The sequence below is a fragment of the Bufo gargarizans genome, chromosome 1, assembly GCF_014858855.1.
Source record: "Bufo gargarizans isolate SCDJY-AF-19 chromosome 1, ASM1485885v1, whole genome shotgun sequence".
Lineage (NCBI taxonomy): Eukaryota > Metazoa > Chordata > Amphibia > Anura > Bufonidae > Bufo > Bufo gargarizans.
The window spans coordinates 414,254,279-414,279,521 of NC_058080.1; the positions used below are offsets into that span (position 1 = coordinate 414,254,279).

General features: G+C 38.1%; 1 protein-coding gene across 1 annotated transcript in view; it reads right to left on the reverse strand.

The window, feature by feature from the left end:
• Nucleotides 1–1,797: 1,797 nt before the first annotated feature.
• The window catches only part of BNC2 (basonuclin 2), a 282,287-nt gene continuing 258,841 nt past the window's right edge, over nt 1,798–25,243 (reverse strand). Inside the window, 1 exon segment of the mRNA XM_044271566.1 lies at nt 1,798–2,745. Within this exon segment, the coding sequence (XP_044127501.1) occupies nt 2,097–2,745 (649 nt within the window). The 3' untranslated portion in view covers nt 1,798–2,096.

The following is a 25,243-nucleotide window of genomic DNA, read 5'->3' on the forward strand; positions in this document are numbered from 1 at the left end:
CACCTTGGAGAAGAGGTAGTCTTCAACTGTGTGGGAGGTTTTTGGAAGAAGAAAAGACTAACATAATTAAAGAGGTAGCCCATCTGGGATGTTGAAGGCATATTGCTAGGATATGCCATCAATGTCAGATATTTGCGAGTCCTACCACTGGGATCCACTGTTGTCTCCAGACAGGGGTCCATCAAGTGAACCAAGAGTATCAGAGCATGTGTGGACACCCTCTCTTCTCCATTATTGGAGTTCCAAAAATAGTCAAGCGCCGGCATGGCTATTTCCAGCAGCCCCATAATGGTAAATAGAGTGGTGTCAGCATTCGAGCCGTGACCTCTACATTCACTGCTATGGGACTTACTAAAACAACCGAGCACACTCAGCTATTTTTGGAACTCCCATAGCAGTGAATGGAGAGCAAGCTGCACATGCACGGTGCACTCTTCTTGACTTTGGGGGCTCCATTCTGAAGATAGGAGCAGGTGCCATTTATCTGACACTGATGTTATTTTCTAGTGACATGCCATCAATATCTGAGATGAAGCAAGCCCTTTAAATATTTCTTACAAATAACAGCTCACCATACTGTATTCAACCAACCTCTATCTACAATAATTGTATACTGAACATAACTGACCAAAATGCTTTGTCACGTATAATTTAGACCAAGCAAGTTTAAAAATATGAGGGCATTTCCCAGCCTAGCTAATTTTGAAATTCCCTGTAATACTGTCAATTGTGTCTATCAAAATAAGATTTCATCATTCATCTGAATGTGAACAAGCACATACAATGTAAGAATGCTACCAATATAAAATCAATTGTACTTTATCCAATAATCTGCCTGATATTCTGCCCCCTTCATGTACAAATTATATAGATGAATTTAGTAAGCCCTGGAAAAAATATTGATTGTTCTATATTACAATATACTGTATAGACAAGCAATCTTATATCCTTCTGCTGCTATATAGGATCTTGAGGATAGGAAGAGGTGGGACAGGTGGGACAAAGTATGTTTCCTCTTACTATCAAAATGGGATTTCTCTGTAATATTATATTTTTTTTCAAGAGCTCCATATTCTATCTATGGCTTACATTTTAGCAAAATTTAATTCAGTTTAGTCATATGTGCAAAATTTGCAGTTGTAACATTTTGCAAAACTCTATTAATACTTTTTTTCTGTATGGCAACCATGCCATTTAACCAACCAGCCCTGTAAGGCCATCATAAGATAATGATGTTATTTTACTTACTTCAGCATGGAAGGTGGTAGAGTTTTGCCAAACCATACTTCTCTCAGCACTGAAGAGTTATGTCATTAATCAACTATGTAGTGTTCGGGAGGGGAAAGTGCATGACTGCTTTCATACAAGGAGTACAAAAGACAAAAAGGGAAAAAAAGAACAATGTATAGATAGTGCTTTAAGCATGCAACAACAGGGTAATACTACATCTAGCAGGTAGTTATAAAATGGTTGTGGTTCGGTGTCTGTGTTGCAAACAAATGTGCATTAAAGCTAAAATAAGGAAACAGAGCTAGACAGCGGTTTGTTATCCTGCATACAGCATGATGGAACTGCAAGAAGATACCAGGAGTACACAACCATCAATACAACACTGTCCACCTAATGGGACTCCATATTTACAGGTGAATCTACCATGCGTAGTCTTCTCCAAAAAAAAAAAACACTTGGGGTGGTTTGTAAAATTGAAAAGAAAGAAATGTTCATTATTTTTCTTTGCAAGCAATAGTCACTGGAATATTAAGACACTATCTTTGGAGATAACCAAGTACTTCATTCCATAGACGAATATAAAAAAAAAAAAAAAAAAAAAGGAAAGGTATAAGTGACCGCGTGTTTTTAATTTTGTCTGTTTGGTAGTCCTTTTCAGGGCAGTTTCACCAATAAGTGAACATAAAAAAGCACCTAGTGTTTTGTAGTTTTCTTTTTCTCTGTTCGTTAAAAAAGAATATATATCTAGATTTATATATTTATGTATAGATATATAACATACATATACATTTTTATATATGTACGTATATATATAAATATGGAACAGTTCATCTGTGAAATCTGAAGTTTATTTGTCCATTTGGAAGCTATTCCACAGCAGAGAAAGGAATGTTTTTATGGAGATTAGGATTTTGACTGTGCCGATTCCGGCTGCGTACAGAGGAGAACATCATGTTACATCCAAAGACTTTGCATTTATGCATCTCCCGCAAATGCACTGTCTTGTAATGAACCCGCAGGGTTCCTTTGTTACTGTATATTTTGTGGCAAATGTTGCACATTATTCCACCATTGCTCATGGCAAAGTTGTTGTATAAGGAAGATTCTGTCACATCATTGCCTGGTCCCATGAGCGGGGCAGAGACATTAGCCTTCTGAGTGGACTCCTCACTATCACTGGCACCATCAATGTCATCAAGGAGGATTCCTTCATCACTGCCTATATCAGACTCTCGAGAAGAATGGATACTGCTGCTAGACTGAACACTGGAGGTTGTACTCAAGTCTAAGACCATGTAGTCGTCTGCCAGGCTATGCCCATATCCATTGATGTGCGAATCTTCTGTACCAACTGGTGAGGTGGTGTCCTCTCTAATATCCAGGCCCATGGAATGTTGACCGCCATAGATTTTTGCCAAGATCTCATCTCGGAGGTTGGGCTGAGAGGAGTCCAGCCCCATCTCATCCAGTTCTTTGGTCAACAGTTTACGGTGAAGGTTAATATTGGCACTGTGTCTGAAATTTAAAAAGATAATAACATTGAAAAATAATTCAGAAAAACACCAATTATATTAACAATGAAACCATTAAACATATTCTGTATTATCAATAAGGATTTTCTTGTGTCATAATTTTAACTTATTTTGTGATTTCTTTTATTGAAACTGATGATGGTCAAACTGAATATTATGCAGCCACATGCAATAGTACACATGCAAATAAAACATGCCATAAAAACATAAGAAACTGTAGTTAACTAGTTAAATATTTTACCATATGCATGGCCTGGAGAATCATCATCATGTCAATGTAGCATGCATACATAAATGCTGCTTACACTATCTATATGCCTGTTGTGGGATATTCAGCCATGTATTTGTAGTACTCAGAGGGGCTCATTTGTGAAATTGATAAAAAATAAAATAAAATGGGTGATATATTTCTGTGACATTTGATGGAAAAAAAAATTAGTATTAGATAGTTGTGTAATAGTTTAAAGTAACCCTCTGTGCTGCTAGTAGTATGCAGAAATACTATGCAGTAGTGCTGCTAATACTATGCAGTAGTATTATTCCAGTGAAAAGACAAATAACTGAACCTGACAGACCTAATTACAAGTCAATAAGGTCCATCAGGCACTGGTAGTATCTGTCATACATCAGATCTGGCAGAGCGTTGTGAAACTACAGTAGCCATAACTGTAGAATAAACAGAGTCTAAATTAGACATAATACACAGAAAATGGAATCATGAGCTAAGAGTTGGTTAAACTACATTCAAGTATTAAGTTTATGAAATACTTCATATAGTTCATGTTGAAGTCAAGGTGAGGAAGAGTCTGCAGACGTGCAGTTTTAAGAGGTTATCGGGTTCAGAAAACCTTGTTATTAGTGTTTTTTGTTTTTTTTTCTGAGATGGTAGATAGGATCCCCTCATGCAAGATCCTCATCTATTAGCCAGAGCAGAGAATGAACATCTATTGCTTTGGAGGACATCTCTTGTGTTGTAATATATGGACAGCCCATTCATTCCACTGGGAATGCTGCAATGCTTTGTTTCCCTGTGATGGTGCTCTAGGAAAATTAAGATCATAACATATCAGTCTAAACTATATATGAATATTATCATATTTATTATTATTACTACTGTTATTTTTTATTAGGCATTCGGGAGTTTTCAAAAGTAGGTTTAAGAAATTAATTAACACTTGAAAAAGAACTAAAAATTTCTCAGATGCACATAGACTTATAGGGGTATCTCCTTCATTCTGTTCTCTTGCAGTATAAAAAAAATCTAATTAGAGTGTGTAGACATCTTCAATTTCTGTCAAGCCAAACTGAATGCACAAATGTGCAGACAGATGTGTAGAGCTGTGTTCCTCTCCTTCTGTCAGCACTAACACTGAGTCAGTTAATATAATTACATTGACTTTTATTCAATTAAGTGCCATCTCTTGCTTAAAGGGAAGGAGAATAAGAGAAAAAAGACGACTTTGTCAATTGATTCAGGTGTAACACAATAATAAAGATGAACTCATGGCAGTGCATTAGCGTTGCACCTCATAACTTTGTAACAAGAGTTCCTTCATAGACGTCGATTTCCATTATGCCACCTCAGTCGAAAAAGAATTTATTCCTGCAGCTCTTGTCACTCTTTAATCTATTACACTTTTGTTTAATAACCTAACACTACACTGTATGTGCAAAATAATGACCCATGAAGTTTCCAACAAGCAACTGGGTTCTGATTGTCTATCCATACAAGCTGTGTTCACAAGTCTGATTCCATTCTGGTTATTTCTACTCATTTCATTTTAAGCTACCCAAAGATATTATAATGATGTGGAGATCAATAGGAGATATTTTGTTTCCATAAGCACATTATAGTAATTATAATTTTATAAAAGTGAATCTAATAGCTAGAGTATCAATGTCCCATACTGATACCCATCTCTGGTGTATAACAATATAATAATTTATCCATCATTGCATAGACAAAATATTGGCGCTGTGGAATTTTGTATCCCTGTACCCCTGTGAGCAGCTAGAGGATCACAGAATACAGAGACGTAGAAAAAAGTAAAATAGTGAGAAGCATGGCAGAATTGAACAATTGGGCAATGGTCCATTTCCAAGGGCCCTGCAGGACACCACTAAGTGAAATACGTTCATAGTCTTTCACACTGGGCAGAGTACCATCACTAGGCAGAGTTGAGTTAGGGACAGAACTTGTCAGTCCTGGTGACTAGAGGTTTTAAAAACAATGGCTACCTGTCTTTCTCGGCATGTTATTTTTCTTTGAGTGTTATGCTGGGACCTTTGAGAACAAATAGAAACCAAAACCAACTTAGCTCATCCTGCTAAAACACCTGAAACTCTGAACTGCATTTATCAAAGATGTGTCTGAACTGAACTTTATTTATTGTGCATTGGACCACTGATAACCAGTGAGGTTAACTGGGTCATATTATGTTTGTTTACCACCTACATTTGCAGTCAATGTACCTTTAACAGTGGCTGCTGATTGTGTTACCTGTAATACTGTAGTCAGGCAGCTGGGTTGCAGTGGTTCTAGTCATGGGTGTGGACACTGAAGCGTGGTGTCACATAGGATCTGTTCAGGACAGAGTCACATACATATAGGGTAGTCTTGTATGCCTCATTGTGGAGCAGTGGACAGCATAGTGTGTCAGGTGTAGGCAGGGTGTAGCTAAAAGCTCATGGGCCCTGGTGCAAGAGTTCAGCTTGGGCCCCCATCCCTCAGTGCTTGTTGGCAAGGGGCAGGGGAGCATATATCCTTGCTGCTGCCTGAGGCAAACATTGAAAGGGCACCCCCTCATGCCAAATTCTTAACCTAACCCCTTCCCTCCAGCCAGAGGTGTAAATTGACCAGTATGCACTTTCTATAATGCCAGTATCTTATGTGGCACAAGGGCCTTTGGGCCCCCTCAGGCTCCTGGGCCTGGTAGCAACTGCTACCTCTGCACCCCCTATAGCTATGCCCCTGCGAGTCTAGCAAATTGTCCTGGTCTCTGAGAGTGGAGTTGGGTCTGGCCAGCGAGCCAAAGTAGAGCAGTTAATCCTCAGAATTTGTTGGGTGGTAAGTAGGGTTGAGCGAATCAAAGTATCTGAAGTGGACTTTGATCCGAATTTCTGAGAAAATGCGATTCACCGTGAAGCTGAATTTCCTCGTGCTGAATGGTAATGAATCAATTTTCCCTGGCAGTAAAAAAACGCCAATATACTCACCTTATCCATTTGAGAGCAAAGAGGCCACCATCTTGCTTGAAGATCCCTCGTGAAAAATCTCATGCGTGGTGACATATGACATCACCATGGTAGCCAACGTGATGACATCATCATGCATCGTGCAAGATTTTACATGGGATCTTCAATCAAGATGGCCACAGCGGCCTCTTCGCGCTCAAATGGATAAGGTATTTTTCTTTTACTGATTAACCCCTGAAAGCCCTCATTTTTTATCTCAGATGCTGCGATCAACTATAAACGCGACATTTGAGGTCTTCAATGATTGGGGGCAATGTAATCGCCATCATTGCGCTTGGCACTTACAAAGAAATAAACTTCATGACTATGTCATTTGGCATGAAGCAAATTTATTTGTGAAAATTGTTGAAGTAGCCGAAAATTATTAAAACTTTGCTCATCTCTAATGGTAAGACAGCTTTCCCAGCACCAGCTGCAGCCCTTAACCCAAGGTGTTTCTGAAAGCACTGTGAGTTGAGGAATGCTCTGGAGTATATTACTGTACTGTCCCAAGGTGCCCTGCCAAGTCAGTAAAGTAAGTTGTCTTTGGAACCTTTTATATTGGAACCCATACACCTTATGTCCTCACTAGGAGAATACTACCAATATGATGTTTGTTGTTCAATAGAGATTATAACTAATAAGGTGTGTGCCCTAGCTGTCTGTCCTATTGTACCACTGCCAATTGTAACCACCAAGCTCAACCAGCTAAATAGACTTTGTATCCACCAAGACATGTGACTATTATGACTGTAATCTCCAAACATTGTGCCCTTGGGAATGAAGTTTGTTACAACCTGATTGGCAATGCCTGCCTCTTCATTCCACCATCTTTGAATGGGTCCTGTAACTGTGTCACACACAGAACTGACCCTCTTACAAGTGTCTGATTAACTATGTTAAGGCCTAATGCCACTCAAAGTCAGAAAATTCTGTTTCACTTCATATTTATGTTGTATAATGGGGAGATGTGGGCTTTCGTATGCAATGTCTTCTTGTTAAGAAACTCATTGTTTTGGCTGTTTCTATGTCTGGTACAAAAATTTCTGCTATTTATTAGTCAAAACAATTAAATGTGCAGGAACCAGGATGGATAAAAAGGTAGATTTCTAGAATCTTTTAGAAAAAGATGCACTGGATGATTGCCTAATGCCAATTTCACATGAGAGTATATAGGTATTATAGCTGTAAATCCTGGCCCAACTTCAGGTCCAATCACCTAAACTAAGAGCATCACAGGTTCCGATCGCTAATGAACAGCATCATATGATGTTGTTACCTTGGGTGATCAGACCCACAGTTGGGCAGGGATTTGCATCTGTGTGAGACACCTATATTATGCTCAGGTGAAATTGGCCTAAGGGCTTATTCACATCTGCATCGAAGGCCCCATTTAGGGCCTCCATCACAGATTCTGACAAACAGTGAAGAGAAAAATCCTGTATGCAGGACTTTCTTCTTTGCAAAAAAATCTGACTCCTGGATGGAAACCCATTGGATCCCATTATAGTCAGTGGGATCTATTTGGATCCATTTGTCTCGGATATGTGCCAAGTCCGGCACTTCCATTATTTTCATTGTTTTGCTCTGATAACAGTGGCCCAGCTCATCTCTACATCTAAGAGACTCAATAGAGCTGTTTACACAAGAATGTGCGGCAAATACCCGCCACTCATACTATAATCACTTAGCACTATTGCCATCCTGAAATTAGCAGCATACTTAATTGACACTTACTAAGGGCTATGGTGGCTCTATGAAGCTTGATATATTAACACTTTATTTATCACCTATGTGAGGAACATCAACTGCTCCTAAAGTCATGAGCTCAGTAAACCATTCCCTAATGCATAACACAAATTCTCGTTCCTATGTATAAAGAGCGGTGACAGTACTGTAATGAGGCAATTTATACTCAGTGTCTTCCTTTAGCACACAATACTAAACTAGCTTAACACAGAGAAAAAGCAGCAGATCAGCTCTAATGCAAACCAAGAGAGAAACCCATTAAAAATCATTCTGTCACTGCCAACCTATTTATCCCTACACAATTGATAACCCCATTGACAATTACATAAGAAGAAAATGGGAGGCATATCATCCATTGCCAATAGGAGAGACAAACATACATGCATCAATTAATAACTCAATGCTAATTACTTTAGTAATTAATAAAAAAAAAGCCCCATAATTAAAGTCACCTCTACGAATATACTCGAAAAATGCTTACATGGGAAACTTCAAATCATTATATACATTTTCATTATCGGGCAGGAGTGGATTAAGAATGATCTGGGTCACTAGGTTTGAAGGCTTGAAGATCCTCTCATCATCCAACTACTATAGTTATGATGCACTTTTGTCCATGCTAAACTTCTGACAGCACTAGCTAGGGGTACAGTACAAGTACACCTTTTGTGTTTTTCAGTTTAAGTTTTATTCGGCGACATTTTGTAAGTGTCCAGGGCAGAGCTTCACTGTGATGTGAGCTCTGCTTTGAGACGCATCACAGCCCCTTCCCTCTGCTCTGAGAGACAGCTGTAGTGGTCTCCTGGTTGGATGCTACAGTTATCACTCAGAGTAGAGGGAAGGGGCTGTGAACAGGCTTAACCCAGAGATCATTTTATAGTGAAGTTCTGTCCTGGGTACATATCAGAAAAAATCTTTCAGAATTAAATGCTATATTTTCACTACTGCTGATGAGAAAATATATAGATTTTTGAAATTGAAAACAAAATTGTTTACTATTTGTTATATTGTTCATAAAAATTCTAAACTCCTTTACAGTAGTCTACTGCAAAAAAAAACTCAAAAAATTATGAATGTTAGTTAAATTAATACTAGAAAAAAAATGTTACGTTGGTGGTGTGCAATGTCACTGAATAACTGGGCCTCAGAGATATTAATAATGTTTCAGTAATAGCCGTCTTCACAGACCTCTACACTTGTCTTCCAGGGACAGCTAGCCTAATGAGTACTGCACTTGTATTGTTTTACACTCACCTAATGAAGCTTTAACTTCTGATTAATCAGATGGCTCTCATATTAATCTTATTATTGTCACATAACCAATTTCTATCTGGAAAAACAATTCTAAAGTAGACAATGTGTCAAACAAGCAATCTGGAACCCATCATTTTGTGGTGTGGCTTCAATATTGTTCGGTAGAGATATTACATAATTTTTTACTTCTGTGGATTGACTTTGCTTTTTATGAGTCTAATCACTCGCCCTGTTTCCTGAAGACATGCAATTCTGATACAACGTTAGTAAAATTTAAAGTGCCCGTACACTTGAAAAAAAAAAAACTTTTCTATGTCAGGGTCACCTATCATTCTCCTCATTCTAAAAATCTCTGAAGGTCTTAGCACTCAGACCACCACCGATCAAAACATTTTATATATATTTATTAAAATATAGGGACACGTTAACAGCTTCTTCATCTAAATATACATGTTAATTCCTATGTAGAAGGAGGAGAATTATTTATATTTACCACTTATCTCAATAAAAAAGGGTGGAGAATACTGGAATTGGGCATACAGATGAAACATCTAGTTACTTCCTAAACACTTGGAAGCAAATTTTTTGGACTCTATACATTGGGTTAGCTTATTCCCATTGGGCTTTGCACCCAAATTTTTTTCTATTTTTTTTCCATTTTAGTTTTTTTTCTAGTTCTGCCATCTTTTGCATAATATATATATATATATATATATATATATATAAATATTACTACTACTGATCCTGTAGACAATGTAAACTGAATACCCTTTTACTTGGGCCACGGACCGGGGCAATTATCAAGGAAGGATGTTTGTACGTTCCTGATAATTGGTGATGACCTCTTATATGTGACACAGAAAATCCTCATTTGTTGGCAGCACATCACCCTATATAAGTAAGCATCTGCTTCAATAAATCCATCTGAGGATCGGTATTCTAGATTTGCTGATGGCCTCATTTTTCCATCAATTAAACTTGAATACCTGCACATTGTCAAACCTTCAGCACATTAATATCTCAATAAGGTCAACATTGGATGTTAGGGTCTATAATGGGGCCTCTGCTAGTTTACTAATTATGATTTACAGTATCTTACTTGACTTCTGCTATAACTAGGGTTGGTGTAATTGTTAACTGTAGAAACATCCCATTTGCTGCAAGACAATTCTTATTACAACTCAATAATGGACACTAGAGATGAGCGAATTTCTTAAAAGTTTGATTCGGCTGATTCGCTGAATTTCACCAAACAAATTGCTTTGTGACAAATTACTTTGTCACGAAGCAAATTTTTTTGTAAGTAGCGGGTGCAATGACAGGGAGCTGTGATAGCTCCGACCCCATCATTGTACCCCTTAGATGCCGCGTTCATACATGATCGCGGTATCCGAGTGTAAAATGAACAATAAAAAAATATTTCATCAAACTTACTGCCTCCATTTGCTACCGACGGGCCGGCCGCCTCCATCTCTGTCGAAATCCTGTGCGGCCAAGATCTTCAAGCAAGATGGAGGCTGGTGGCCAGTCGCGAGCAAATGGAGGAGGTAAGTTTGAATTTTTTTGCTTTTTATACTATTTCAGGTTAAATCGATTCGCTGACACAAAACATGTGGAAATTCAGCTTCTAGGCCAAAAATTGGAAATTCGGATCAAATTCCACTTCTTGGGATTCGCTCATCTCTAATGGACACCTATGAGTGAGCTATATGAAAGTTGACTCTTTAAATTGGTTAAGATGTAACTGAAAGCATTTGTGTATGTTATCAACTGATTACATTAAATGGAACAGACTGTGGCAAAAAAAAAATATATATATAAAAAAAAGCTTCACACAATAAAGTCAGAAATTAATCTTATAAGAAATAATATTTACCCAGTTACATTTCTAATTTTCCCATTGCCCCAATTGCTCCTTCATCCTCTGGGTGCAATCCGGATGGTCTGCATTAAAAACAAACAGAAACAAACCACACCCATAACTCTGGAGACATATCCTTAACGTCTTAAAAGAACTGACAATGGGGGCAGATTTTGAGGCGTAGGTGTATTGAAAGTCAGTGACATTTATATGCAAGAAAAGATAGGAGAGTGTTGTATGATACAGAATAAATGGCTGCTATACCAAAGTCTGGCACCAACTTATATAGCGCTACCATTTGTCAAGGTTTCACACTTCAATACAACTAGGCCAGAATTATACTACAAGACATATAGTAAACTTTTATTAGAGTCATGATTTTTTACACATCATAAAATCTGCCCCATTATTATACATTCAAATGAAATATTTCATCCAATATGTATCTAAAGACCGATAGGGAGTAAGTTTCAAAGAATTCATACATAGATAATTTTACACTATTTAATGAATATAGTCGGTGGCAGTGCGAACCAGAACAGTGATATTGCACATTGCAACCGATCTTTCCTTTCGGGAGCCATCCTGCAGAGCATGCTATTGAATTTGCTAATAGATTGCTACTGGTTCAGTTTCTATGTCCAATATGAGAACTATTATTAAACAAGCCTACAAAAATATGATTGGGTAGAAGAAAAATGGAGGTGATGAGACAAAAGAGCTTTATTGGTGTATTCTGTTCCCAGATGGTATTTACAGGGACATTACACTATCAATAGGGTTAATGAAAAGGTTCATAAATGAGCAGAAATTATGTCATCCAAGATATCACAGAGATACACAGTTGAGTCACATTATTATGGCTACCTCCGGCATTTGACATCGGCATTGTGTATATCATGAAGAAAGTCTCGTGTCATGAGTTGGCTTGGTGGGTATATAAGGTGTGTGGTAGACTGTCTGCAGACATATCCCTCGTTGCTGTCATGGGTAAAAGGGGCTATTTATCAGAGTTGCAAAAAGGGATGCTTTGGGGGAAAGGGTTGCAGTATTTATGAAAATGTGCAGTTTGTGAACTGTTCATATGCTGCTGTGGTGAAACACCCTGCAACCATTGCTGGAGGAACACAAGCTGGAGGTGGCAGCATTATGGTCCGGGGAATGTTTTCATAGCATTCTCTGGGCGTGCTCATCATGTATAAGACAGCCTCAATCAAATTAGGTGTAAATCCATCCTTGCAGATCACGTGCACACTTGTATGCTAATTGTAGATTGTAAGCCCTCACAGGCAGGGTCTTCTCTCCTTCTGTACCAGTTTGTAACTCGTCTTGTTCATGCTTAGTGCAATTGTCTGTGTTATGTATGTGCACCCCTTATCCTATGTACAGCGCCATGGAATGAATGGCGCTTAAATAATAAATAATAATAATAAATTGTCTTCCATGGGGCAGATGGGATCTTCCAGAAAGACAATGCAACATGTCACACGGCTAGAAATGTCTGACATTGTGTGGAAAAGCATGACCAAGACTTCCAAGTAATACTATGGCCCCCTAATTCCCCACACTTGAACCCAATTGTGCAGCTGTAGGACCATTGTTTCCTCAATGGATCCTCCCCTATGCACTCTATGCACTGTCCAGCAGATGTGGGATGCAATGCAGTCAGCATAGTTCCAGATACCTGTCACATCCTGCAAGGACCTTATTGAGTCATTCCCAGTCCATCCAGCTGCTGTCCATGCCGCTCATGGTGGTTACTCTTAATATTAGCAGGTAGTCATAATAATGTGACTTGACTGTGTATATAAGTAGACAGTATTAATGAGGGCCTAGGAGCAGTGGCACAGGTGCGAGATTGTGAGGGCTAGTCAAGGTGTCTGGCCCTATCAATCAAGTGGCAAAAATAACCTCCTCTGCTTCTGGGACACCCCCATTGCCGGTGCAGAACTCTGTTTGATGAGACAAATCAATTCTTACATAACAATTTGCTCATCTCTACTGGCAACTATGGCTTCTTGATTGTAAAGCATATATACATAGCTTGTATTCTCTGTCAGAGCCCAACAAGATAAGATAAGTCAATGAGAAACCAATTTTACAACATGTATGCTGCAAAATGCAATGTCAGACCAGTAACATTCGTAATAAAACTTAAAGTCACCTTAATGGAGGCGGATCACTTATTTTAATAATGGGGTATTCGGAGTAGAACTTACTGTATATTTTTTACCAGTATGGAGACACTCTCAAAGCAGTTCAGTGCCATCAATTAGAAATAGCAGTCAACATTATGGGGTCCCCAACCTCAAACTAACCCAAAAAAGTATAGTATAGTTAATTTCAAGGAAAATAATAAGCCTGTAATATGTAACACAAAGCGGGGTCAAAAGTGCTGGAAGACAGTCCAAACAATCTCTTTTAATATGAAACAAATCACTCAGTCTGGTCACGGAGACAGCTCCTTCATTGCTCAAATTATATACTTGAACATAAGCTTCCACCAAGCCCTATTGGGGTTTAGCTAATTTACTGCACAGATACAGCATGTCTGTTGTAATAACAGGTTGGATGCAGTGGGGTCGGCCATTTATCTGAATTAGACTTCTTTGCTCAATTCACAATGAATTATGCTGCCTACTCTGCTACTCTCTTTTCGTGAACCTTTGCATCCCTCATGGGAACTCCTAATGTGGCAGGCAAACAAAATTGACAGCCCTGTCTAGTCAACGAGGGGGTATTCTCTGGAGAAGGCATTTAACTTTGTATAGGAAACAAAGTATTAATGTGCCTTACCAAGAAATGGTAATTACTGCCTTACAACCGATGCTGTCAAGTGAGCAACACCCCCCCAAAATATCATCTCTGGCATTAATTTGTAAATAAACTGTAGCAGGGGAAATGTACCTTGTAATATTGAGGAGGTTACTCAAATGCATACATTAGGTGTGAATAATGTATTTCATAAAATTACAATTATTAACAAAAAAAATATAATAATCTTGTGCTCAGTTTGAAATAGAAATGTCGGATTGCTGCATGCAGTTAAGTCTCAGACACATAGGTAAATTATTACAGGAGTTGTCTGATTACACACTGGGTCTTCCCAAAAGAGGGCATAAAATTGCTTCCCTTGCTGCCCTATAAAAAAGCTCTCAGAGGCTACTTTTGGGTATAGTACCTTTTGGTGATAGATCATTGATAGCTAGATATGCCTGTATGACACACTTGAAGACATTATTCCCAGTTGACAGACTTTAAGATAGGTCACATCATTGAACTGAGAGAAGCAGGATGGTCATTTTCATGAATTGCCTGCTATTGTTGTTGTTGTTACATGTAGGCACAGGCACATGGCAAACTGGCTCCAGATAGACCAGAAATACCACCAGTAGAGATAATAGTTTGGTCTATCTACAAGACATATGGAAACTGCATGCGTCCATGCCTAATCGTATCTCATCCCGCATCCAGTCTGGAAGTGAACCAATAGTGCACTAGAGCTTCTTTTTAATTGTACAGTTTAACCCCCAAAAAAATCCTTTCACTCTAATATTGTAATCACTAACATATAGTGCAATAAATCTTTGTCGCACTCCGTGTGTTAGCTGTAAGTAGGGTTCCAACCCTGTTTCCAATAATAAATACAACTTCAGCTTGTAGGTTTTGATCTTGATGGTAGAGTTTTGTTATTATTCCGTCATAACTGTGGCATAGTGTCTGAGGAAGGCTTGCGTGCCGAAACGTAGCACATGAATATTGCCGTATGTTGAATAATAAAAAACTCTACCATCAAGATCAAAACCTACAAGCTGTAGTTGTACTTATTATTACATACAGTGCATTCAGAAAGTCTTCAGATCCTTTACGTTTCACGTTTTGTTATGTTGTGGCCTTCTGCTAAAATAAAAAGTCAATATCCTGGGCATTCAATACCCTATAATGACAAATCACTGGCCGCAGCAGTGACCAGATCCAATTACATTATGACAAATGGTCACATGATGCAAGGAGATCTGAACTCTGCAATGTCCAGTGATTGGCTGCGGGGATGTCAAATAGGATGGTTACAGCTAGGGAGCACAGTAGAGCATTGCAGGAGAAGGAGCCAGCACTGGGAAGCAGGTAAGTAATCTTCTCTTTACAGGTCTGGCCAAGGGGGAGTGCTAATCACTTCCTTCCCCATTCTTGTACAACCCCTTTACGCCACTCCTGTGCTTTGTTGGCTGTGTGCATACAGTTATTGCCTTGTTGGAAGGTAAACTTTAGACCCAGTATGAGGTCCACAGCACACTGGATCAAGTTTTAATTAAGAATATCTCTCTACGTTGTTTCATTTAGCTGTCCTCCAACACTGACCAGTTTCATACTCTCAGCCGTTGGGAAAAAAAACTGCAGAATGATGATGCTGCCACCATGCTTCAGTGTCGGGTTTATATTGGGCATTGCCTGGTTTCCTCCAAACATGCATGTCTGTGAAGGTTCTCATTTATCCAGGTCATGGTATATCTGTAAAGAATAAATTAAGGCAACTGGACGTACTATAGATTTGCAGCTTAGAAATGCAGCTTAGGCCAAAAAATGTCATCTTTGTTTCATCAGACCAGAATGTTTTGTTTCTCACAGTCTGAGAGCCCTTTAGGTGTTTTTTTTTTGTTAGTTTTTGCAAACTTTCATATGTCTTTTACTGAAGAGAGGCTTCTTTCTGGCGACTCTGCCATAAAGCTCAGAGTGCTGCAGTGATTGTTTGCCTTCTGAAAGTGTCTTCCATCTGCACCAAGGATCTCTGGAGCCCAGCCAAAGTGACCATTAGGTTCTTGTTCACCTCTCTTACCAAGGCCCTCCTTACCCAATTACATAGTTCTGGTTGTTCCAAACTTCTTCTAACTAAGAATTATGGAGTCCATCCGCTCTTGTCTTGAGAACTTTCAGTGCTGTAGAAATATTTTGTAACTTTCTCTAGAACTGTGCCTCTGCAAGTTCCCAACTCTGAGCTTGACAGGTTGATCTTTTTTCCTTATGGGTTGGTTATTGCTCTGCTATGGATTTTCAGCTGTACGGACTTATATATACAGGAATATTTATTTCCCAATCTTGTCCAGTCAACTGACTTTACCACATTTGGACTCCAACCAAGGTGTATAAACATTTCAAAGATGATCATGAGAATTAGGAGGCCCCCCATTTTAAGTGTAATAGCAAAGGGTCTGAATTATACTTACTCATTATGGGCTATTGAGTGCAGATTGATGGCAATGTGTTTTTTTTTTTCTTTTTTCAGCAAAAGACCTCAACATAACAAAATGGGAAAAGGTGAATAGGTCTGAAGACTTTCCAAATGCACTGTATATTATCATTACATTCACATATATAAAGTTTCATTTGATTCCAATTCCTTCTTGGTGCATTATTATTTGTTGTCTATGAGTGTATTTTTCTGTGTCTCATTTTACAGTATTACAAGAAGCAATGATTAAATATGCAAAAGTTTACGTTTTGAAATATATACACCATATCTACTCACTGTCTCCATTCTCAAGGGTAAGGTAAGCCATGTCTAAGCAAGAGCTAGCTAAGTTTGTCTAAGAATTTAATATAATGAGAGGTTATACATTGTTTATGTGGGCACTTGCAATTTAAAATATAAAATATGAAAGTATATCAGAGATTTTGACAGAAAAGGTAAAGAGTAAAGACCTGTATTAAAATATACACACACACACAATAATTAGGTATAATAATAATATTAATCATTTTATTGTTTAATTCTAATTAAAGAGGTTTACTATCTTAGACCCCTAGAACACCCATCCATTGAGAGAACAGGGTTCTCTTGATCTTTCTACTGCCTGAAAAGTGGCCAACACAGAAAGAAAATAGATCAAGTGCATGCAATACATGTAACCACCTCTCTTTATTTAAGTCTATGGTAGTTACAGAAATTGTAGAGTAAACTTGAGGTTTATTTTCCCCATAGATACAAATTTGAGGAGTTGTTTGGCATGATCCCCAGAAGGTCTGGTGCACTAAGGGTCAACAATGATTTTTATTACTTAAAGGGGTTGTCCTGCCAGATATTTTAGGATGGAAAGTCCATCCTAACACATATTCAGCTGTTAAAGCCTCAGCAGTGTTTCACATTTTTCTGTTACCTCAGTTACCAGGTAGTTTTATGACTTCACCTCTCCATGGTGGGCATGACACCACATGATATATCTCCCTCTCCTAACTATATCTATGCAGTTGCTGTTATGCACTAACCGAATGTGTCACTCTACAGTTACAATGTCTATCTATCTATCTATCTAGCTAGCTATCTACAGAGTTTGAACTACCAAGGGCCTGCAGTAGAAGAGGAGCTTGGGCCACAGATTACTTTGTGTATGTGCTGGCAGGTAAGGTCCAGGCCGTTATGGATGGCAAATAGAGCGGCCACACTAGGGGCAATGTAGTGAGTTTTTGGCGACCAGCAGTCGCCATGTGTGTTCTGAGGGGGCATGTCCAATTTGTTTTTGGAAACAGGCAGCCATCATGTGTGCTCTGCTGGGTGCACTACTGTATGGGAGAGGAGAACATCTACAGTGCAGCAATGACTGCCACAAAAAACAGATGACTCCGCTTGCAGGGTAAGTAAAGGACTGAGGGAACACAACTGCACATGTTTGTCCTCTTTAGCAATATTACTGAGGATGATAAAATAAGAAAATATATAAATAGCAGGTGGCATCATACAGTTAGTTTTTATTGAATGTTATCTTACTGGCTATAATGCTTTTTTATTAACATGCTATTGCAAAAATGGTCAGATTGAGGTTCTCCTTTAGAAACTTCTGAATATTTTTTGTGGGACAATCCCTTTAACAAAAAAGCAATGGTTTAAAGAGTAAGTAAACCAAGGAAAAAAGATCTACAAAATTCACTAGTTACTACTCTGTCAAAGATTATCTTATATCTCACTTCCTAGCATGAGTCTGATAGTAGAGTGAACTGAAGTCAACTTGAATTTTCAAGAACTGTGCGGAATTAGGTTTCAATGAAGTACAGTATCAGCTGATAATGCCTGCTTTCCATTTCACTTATGTGACCAGATGTTGTTAAAACACCAACTAACATAATCTTTATTTAAAAACACTCCCATTATGAGCAACCACATAATGTATTTTCAGGAGGTGCAAAGCTGTTCATCATTCAATAGGGTTTTATACTATTTATAAAAATAACATTTATTTTATATACTAGACATATACAGAGACGCCCAAACAATTTATACATGGACATCAGTAGTTCAGAATAAAAGACTTTCAGTTGCATGCCACTTTTAATCATAAAGTATTTTACATAATTTAATAGCTGGCTTTACAGCACTTCTATTGTTTTTCAGTGGTTTCATTTAAAATGATTGAAAATGCACGAAGTTATACTCATTTCAATTATAAATGCAAAAATTTTAAACTTCTCTAAGGAACTACAGTAAGCAAATTAATATCTAATTATTTCTCTGAAATGTACCTAATACTTAATTTCATGTGATGTCCACTCATTTTTCCCAGTGAATATTAAAATTACCTCTAAGAATTCTCAGATATTTTCCTTTCCAATAGCAGTAAAGGTGGACTGTTACAGAAAAAGTAATAAAGACAATTTCCAATACTATGCAATTACAAAAGTACATTTGTTTGTCTTTTTCCTGTTTCTGGTCCTTTTGGACATAGAAGGTGGAGGGTCGGAGGGCCATGAAAAAAAGTTCCATCAAGGTAGGCCTCAAGGAAGAACATAAGAAAAAAATGAGAAGTATAAAAGTTGAGAACACTACATGCCTGAATCTTAAATGTTCTGTGGCAGTTTGTAGAGGTCAATGTGCTATCAAAGAGCTGGGGACACCGAAAAGATAAACAGGACTGACAAAAAAACTGTGTTGACCAACCATGGTTCCACTCCCATACTAAATGTTTTTAGACTGCCTTTAGAGGTCAATGTACAAATTAAATGTGGAGAGCCTCAACTAGAAGAAAAAGTTTGACCATTTCTTAACAGACCAAGTATGGTTTTTGTAATGAATTGAATGATCATATATTGATCCAATTCAATTACCCTAGCTACTATGGGTCAAGAAATCATGCTGCTCCTATTGAAACCTTATATGATTTTCTGGATCAAGTCGGCTTTTTGTTGATTCAAGGTTGGACTAAAAAACATATATTTTTTCAAAATAAACAAAAACTAACTAGAGTAAGTTTAAAGGCCACAGTCATTAGGAATAGTAGAGTATTAAACATTTTCCATCGAGAGATGAGCTAATTGCTCAAGCTTAATTGGCATCACGTCTCAAGCTTAATATGAATATGTGATCTGTGATTCATGGTGAGACATGCCAACAGTAGTCTACCTGGGACGTAATAATGGTCAAGGAGAAGCTGGCTCAGGGCAACTTTGGTCAAATGTACTTTAAATCTTGGCCGCCCTTACATTTTGGGAATTATGATTAATGGCACTAATAATGCAGATGATTACTGGTATGTGCATCTCCTGCAGTTTATCATATTGCACTACCTGCCTACATCCACAATAAACATGCTATCATTTACCTCTTTATTGAAGGCACTGTTCCTCTGAAAGGAACGCTTTCTAATTACTTGGTAATGTTTTATGTCTTAAACATTTTGCAGCTCTGGACTTTACCAACTGCTTAGTGTCTTTCTGTTGATTAATGGCATTGTGTTTAATCAAAATTTAGAACCAAGCTCAAGCATCTCTCGTATGCAGACTACAAACTGCCAAAGTACTTAGTGATAGAAATGTGGCTGCAAAAGATTGCAATGGCATATCTGATTCCAAAGCCATGGGGTGCCATTAACCCCTTTTTTGACTGAAGTACAGTAGATATAAAATAAGATTTTTTTTTTTTGTAACGCTAGAGTGATATTTATTTTAGGGGGACTTTCTAAGAGTAATTTTTTATTTTCTATACAAGAGTGGATATTGAAGAACAGAGAGATGTCACATTTATACTGTGGATTTTCCACTGCAGAATATTTGGTACAAAATCTGCATTGCATTACAGAACCAGCAAAGTAGATGATTCTTCACAAAATTTTATCTGCAAGGCAGAAATTGACTTATGGTGCAGATTTTAAATCCACAGCATGTCAATTTATGATGTGAATTTCACCATTTGCATTGATTAGGGTCAAAATCATAGCAGATCCACAGCAAAATCTATTAAAAATAATAGAGAGTAACTCATCTGAATTTTTCCCTGGATCCATTGTGGCTCAAGGACCATGCCTAATAGGTTTCCTTCCTGTTGGATTTATAACTGCTTTTGACTTAAAAAAAAGTATCAAAAAACACATGTTATTCAAGCCTAACTAATCATTTCTAAAATAACAGACAATTCAAAAGTTTCAAATTTTGATATTTTTCTCCTGTGAAAGCAAGGAAATTAGTTGGTAAACTAGTTTGCTAAATAATTCTTCATAATGTGTATATAACATGTTTATTTAGACTTGGAAATGTATCTGGAGATTTACTTAAAATTTGAGTATTTTATGCTATCAATCATCCCATTTAATAGATTTTAAAAAGAGAAAATAAAAATGAAAAATAATTATTTGCTAGAACAGATCCATACATTTTTCAAGGTGAATTTTATGACCTTGTCATGCAAACATTCTCCATTGAAAGTTAAGTGATTTTTTAATGCCATTACGGAAATGGATGCTAATATAGCTTTAGAGTGCTAATTATACTGTAATAAAAAAGTCAAATTGCTAAAGAACATAATGCCGCATTTTAAAAAATGGCTAAGGGGTCTAATCTATGCTTTTTTGAGACATCTTTTTATTATCTGGACATTATTATCTGGTTTTTTGGGGACAAAATAAAACATGTAAACCAACTTGATAATATCATTTAAAGACAACAAAGTCCTACATTTTGAGAATCTGATCAAACGTAGATAAAATTAAAGTGTAAATTTGACATGTCATAAAGTTGTTTCAGAAGCTTTCATTGGTTAGAGTCTGGGTGCTAATACCCCTCACTAATCGATAAAATGAAGGGACAGCAACACTCCTCATCTGTCCTCATCAGCAGAAGACAAGCTCACATACTATGTTTACCCTTTGGATTATGGAAATATTATCTTTATTATAATTTCAACTGTAGAGGTGTCTGTCCAACACATACTAAAATAAAAATGTCACCTATTTAATTTTAGCTTGACTGTATCATATACTTATAAGTCAAAAAAGTATGAAACATTAAAAAGAATTTGAATAAGAACATTGATAGGCACACTCCAGTTTAAAACACAACTATATATCAGGTCCAGTAATGCAACAATTATACACTGATTGACAAACAATTAACGCACATAGATAGAAATATGAATATCAAGGCTTTGCTTCCAACTGGCATGTTTTAGCAATATAAGGCTCACTCACACAGTACAAGGGTTGCACACTTCCTTGGCCTGTTCAGTACTCATATTTATGGCCAGTCGTGTATTTATCGGATAAGCTAGGACTATAGCTTCAGCAAGTGTGGAAGAACTACATGCCCAGCTGTAAAATCTGTCAGGATACTATAATATGGAACCTGCATGCCTCCATGCCCAACCGTATCTTATCTTGTATCCAGGATAGAGGTTACCCAACAGGGTACTAGAGTTTCTTTTCAATTGTACAGTTTTCCCTAAATATCTTTTAGTTCTAATATATATATGCGCACATTCGCTCATATAAAGTTTAATTTGATTCCAACTTCTTAGTGTGTTACTTATTGCATTATTTTTTTGGGCAATGAGTGTATAATTAGTACTATGCTTCCTTAGATTTATTTCACCCTTTTTCGGCATTAAAGAGGACCTGGTATCACAAAATGCTATGCAATCTGAAAACACCATGTTATAGAGCAGGAGAAGCTGAGCAGGTTGATATATATATTTGTGGATAAGGATTCAGTAAAACCTAGAATTTATATCTTACATTTATATCTTTGCTTTTTTCACCTCCTATGAACAGCTATCGGTACAGGAGGGAGGTGTTATCAGTGATGGATAGCATTGTGTGTATAAGTGTGCATATAGAAATAGCTGTCAGTCACTGATACCACCTCCTCCCTGTACTGATAGATGCTAGCAAAGAAAAAATTTAAATGTATAAATTACAGGTTTTACTGAATCTTTTTCCACAAATATATATATATATATATTTGTGATCATGGCTACGGCCAAGAGATATCCGAAGAACCCTAGGGAGAAAACAACGGGAACAACCTAACCCAGCTAGGCGTGTCTTAGCTGACCTGACTAAATGGCTTGTTGTGTGCCCTAAGTCATGATCGTGGGTAGGCCTATAAGTGGGCATACCCTGTGGAAATGAGAAGATAAGGGAGGGAGGGTGGGGCACCTGAAAACACATGGCTGTGAGTGAGGGTGTGGCTCGTATATGAAGAGCCTCCGCCCCTCCCACAAATGCAGGCTGACTAATCAGCCTTACCAACATATATATATATCAATATGATCAGCCCCTCCTGCTCTATAACATGGTGCTTTCAAATTGTATTGCATTTTTTGGTGACAGGTTCTCTTTAAACTACTGTGTCACAAGGATATGAATAAAACTAAACTAACTAAAAATTCTAAGTTACATACCAAATGGATCTAAAGGTATTCCATGGACTTTTGCATTTACTGACTCACTGAACATAAGAATAAGTCTTGGACATACAGTACAGACCAAAAGTTTGGACACACCTTCTTATTCATAGAGTTTTCTTTATTTTCCTGACTATGAAAACTGTAGATTCACACTGAAGGCATTAAACTATGAATTAACACATGTAGAATTATATACATAACAAAAAAGTGTGAAACAACTGAAAATATGTCATATTTTAGGTTCTTCAAAGTAGCCACCTTTTGCTTTGATTACTGCTTTGCACACTCTTGGCATTCTCTTGATGAGCTTCAAGAGGTAGTCACCTGAAAAGGTTTTCACTTCACAGGTGTGCCCTGCCAGGTTTAATAAGTGGGATTTCTTGCCTTATAAATGGGGTTGGGACCATCAGTTGCGTTGTGGAGAAGTCAGGTGGATACACAGCTGATAGTCCTACTGAATAGACTGTTAGAATTTGTATTATGGCAAGAAAAAAGCAGCTAAGTAAAGAAAAACGAGTGGCCATCATTACTTTAAGAAATTAAGGTCAGTCAGTCTGAAAAATTGGGAAAACTTTGAAAGTGTCCCCAAGTGCAGTCACAAAAACCATCAAGCGCTACAAAGAAACTGGCTCACATGCGGACCACCCCAGGAAAGGAAGACCAAGAGTCACCTCTGCTGCGGAGGATAAGTTCATCCAAGTCACCAGCCTCAGAAATTGCAGGTTAACAGCAGCTCAGATTAGAGACCAGGTCAATGCCACACAGAGTTCTAGCAGCAGACACATCTCTAGAACAACTGTTAAGAGGAGACTGTGTGAATCAGGCTTTCATGGTAGAATATCTGCAAGGAAACCACTGCTAAGGACAGGCAACAAGCAGAAGAGACATGTTTGGGCTAAAGAACACAAGGAATGGACATTAGACCAGTGGAAATCTGTGCTTTGGTCTGATGAGTCCAAATTTGAGATATTTGGTTCCAACCACCGTGTCTTTGTGCGACGCAGAAAAGGTGAACTGATGGACTCTACATGCCTGGTTCCCACTGTGAAGCATGGAGGAGGAGGTGTGATGGTGTGGGGGTGCTTTGCTGGTGACACTGTTGGGGATTTATTCAAAATTGAAGGCATACTGAACCAGCATGGCTGCCACAGCATCTTGCAGCGGCATGCTATTCCATCCGGTTTGCGTTTAGTTGGACCATCATTTATTTTTCAACAGGACAATGACCCCAAACACACCTCCAGGCTGTGTAAGGGCTATTTGACCTTGAAGGAGACTGATGGGCGGCTGCGCCAGATGACCTGGCCTCCACAGTCACCGGACCTGAACCCAATCGAGATGGTTTGGGGTGAGCTGGACCGCAGAGTGAAGGCAAAAGGGCCAACAAGTGCTAAGCATCTCTGGCAACTCCTTCAAGACTGTTGAAAGACCATTTCAGGTGACTACCTCTTGAAGCTCATCAAGAGAATGCCAAGAGTGTGCAAAGCAGTAATCAAAGCAAAAGGTGGCTACTTTGAAGAACCTAGAATATGACATATTTTCAGTTGTTTCACACTCTTTTGTTATGTATATAATTCCACATGTGTTAATTCATAGTTTTGATGCCTTCAGTGTGAATCTACAATTTTCATAGTCTAGTCATGAAAATAAAGAAAACTCTTTGAATGAGAAGGTGTGTCCAGACTTTTGGTCTGTACTGTATATTCACTTGGATTAAAGGTTACCTCCATTGTTGTTAGAGTTCTTAAACCTGAAGCCTCTCCTGTACATCTCATATGCAGGAGAGACTTTCGTCAATATATGGTTGCTTCTGCATTGGTAGTTCCAAATCTGCAAACTTAATTCCCATGCTTGTGAGGTGAATATGTCAAAACACATTCAAGTACTCTAGCTAAATTGTATGTAAATGTAGTATATTGTAAGTAATTAGAGAAAACATCTTATTCCTCGGCACCATTAAGGTTCACAGTACTTTCTTTTATTCATAAAAAAATTTAATGGAGTTTACTAGAAGACATTTGTAATGCATGTTTCTCCCCTAAAGAGCAAATTATAAAAGGGCTATGGAAAATAGGTCTGTGGTTGTCATCTACAGTAGATGCTAAATACCCAACATCCACTATGATCAATTTCATAGGAAGTCAATTAACCTCTCAGAATGGAAACTGGGTTACCCAGGGGAAACTAATGTAAACATGGGAAAAAAAGCACAAACTCTATGCAACTTTTGTCCATGGTCTGATTTAAATCCAGGACCTTGTCACTGTAAAGCATCAATAATAATGTTTATTATTGTTTTTAAAGGAGTATTCCCATTTCAGACAGTGGGAGAATATTGCTAGAATATGCCCCCATTGTCTGATAGGTGCAGGTCCCACCTATCTCTAAAATGAAGCCTAACATGATGCTGGCAAAGTGGTGGCCAGTGGTGCCATATCCGTCCATCACCAAGCCTTCCCATTGGCCCACTAAGTTTGTTGCTCGGCTATTTTCTGAATCACAATAGAAATGAATGGGAGCGCACCGCGTTTGCGTGGCCACTGCTCCCATTAATTTCTATGGGGCCGACTAAAATAGATGAGCCATCACTCCCCTTAATTTAGCTGCCTCATAGAAATGAATGGAGGACAGCTGCACATCGGTGGTGCGTCCTCTGGGACTTTGCCGGCACCGTTTACAATACCCACACCTATTAGACAATGGGAGCATATCCTAGCATTA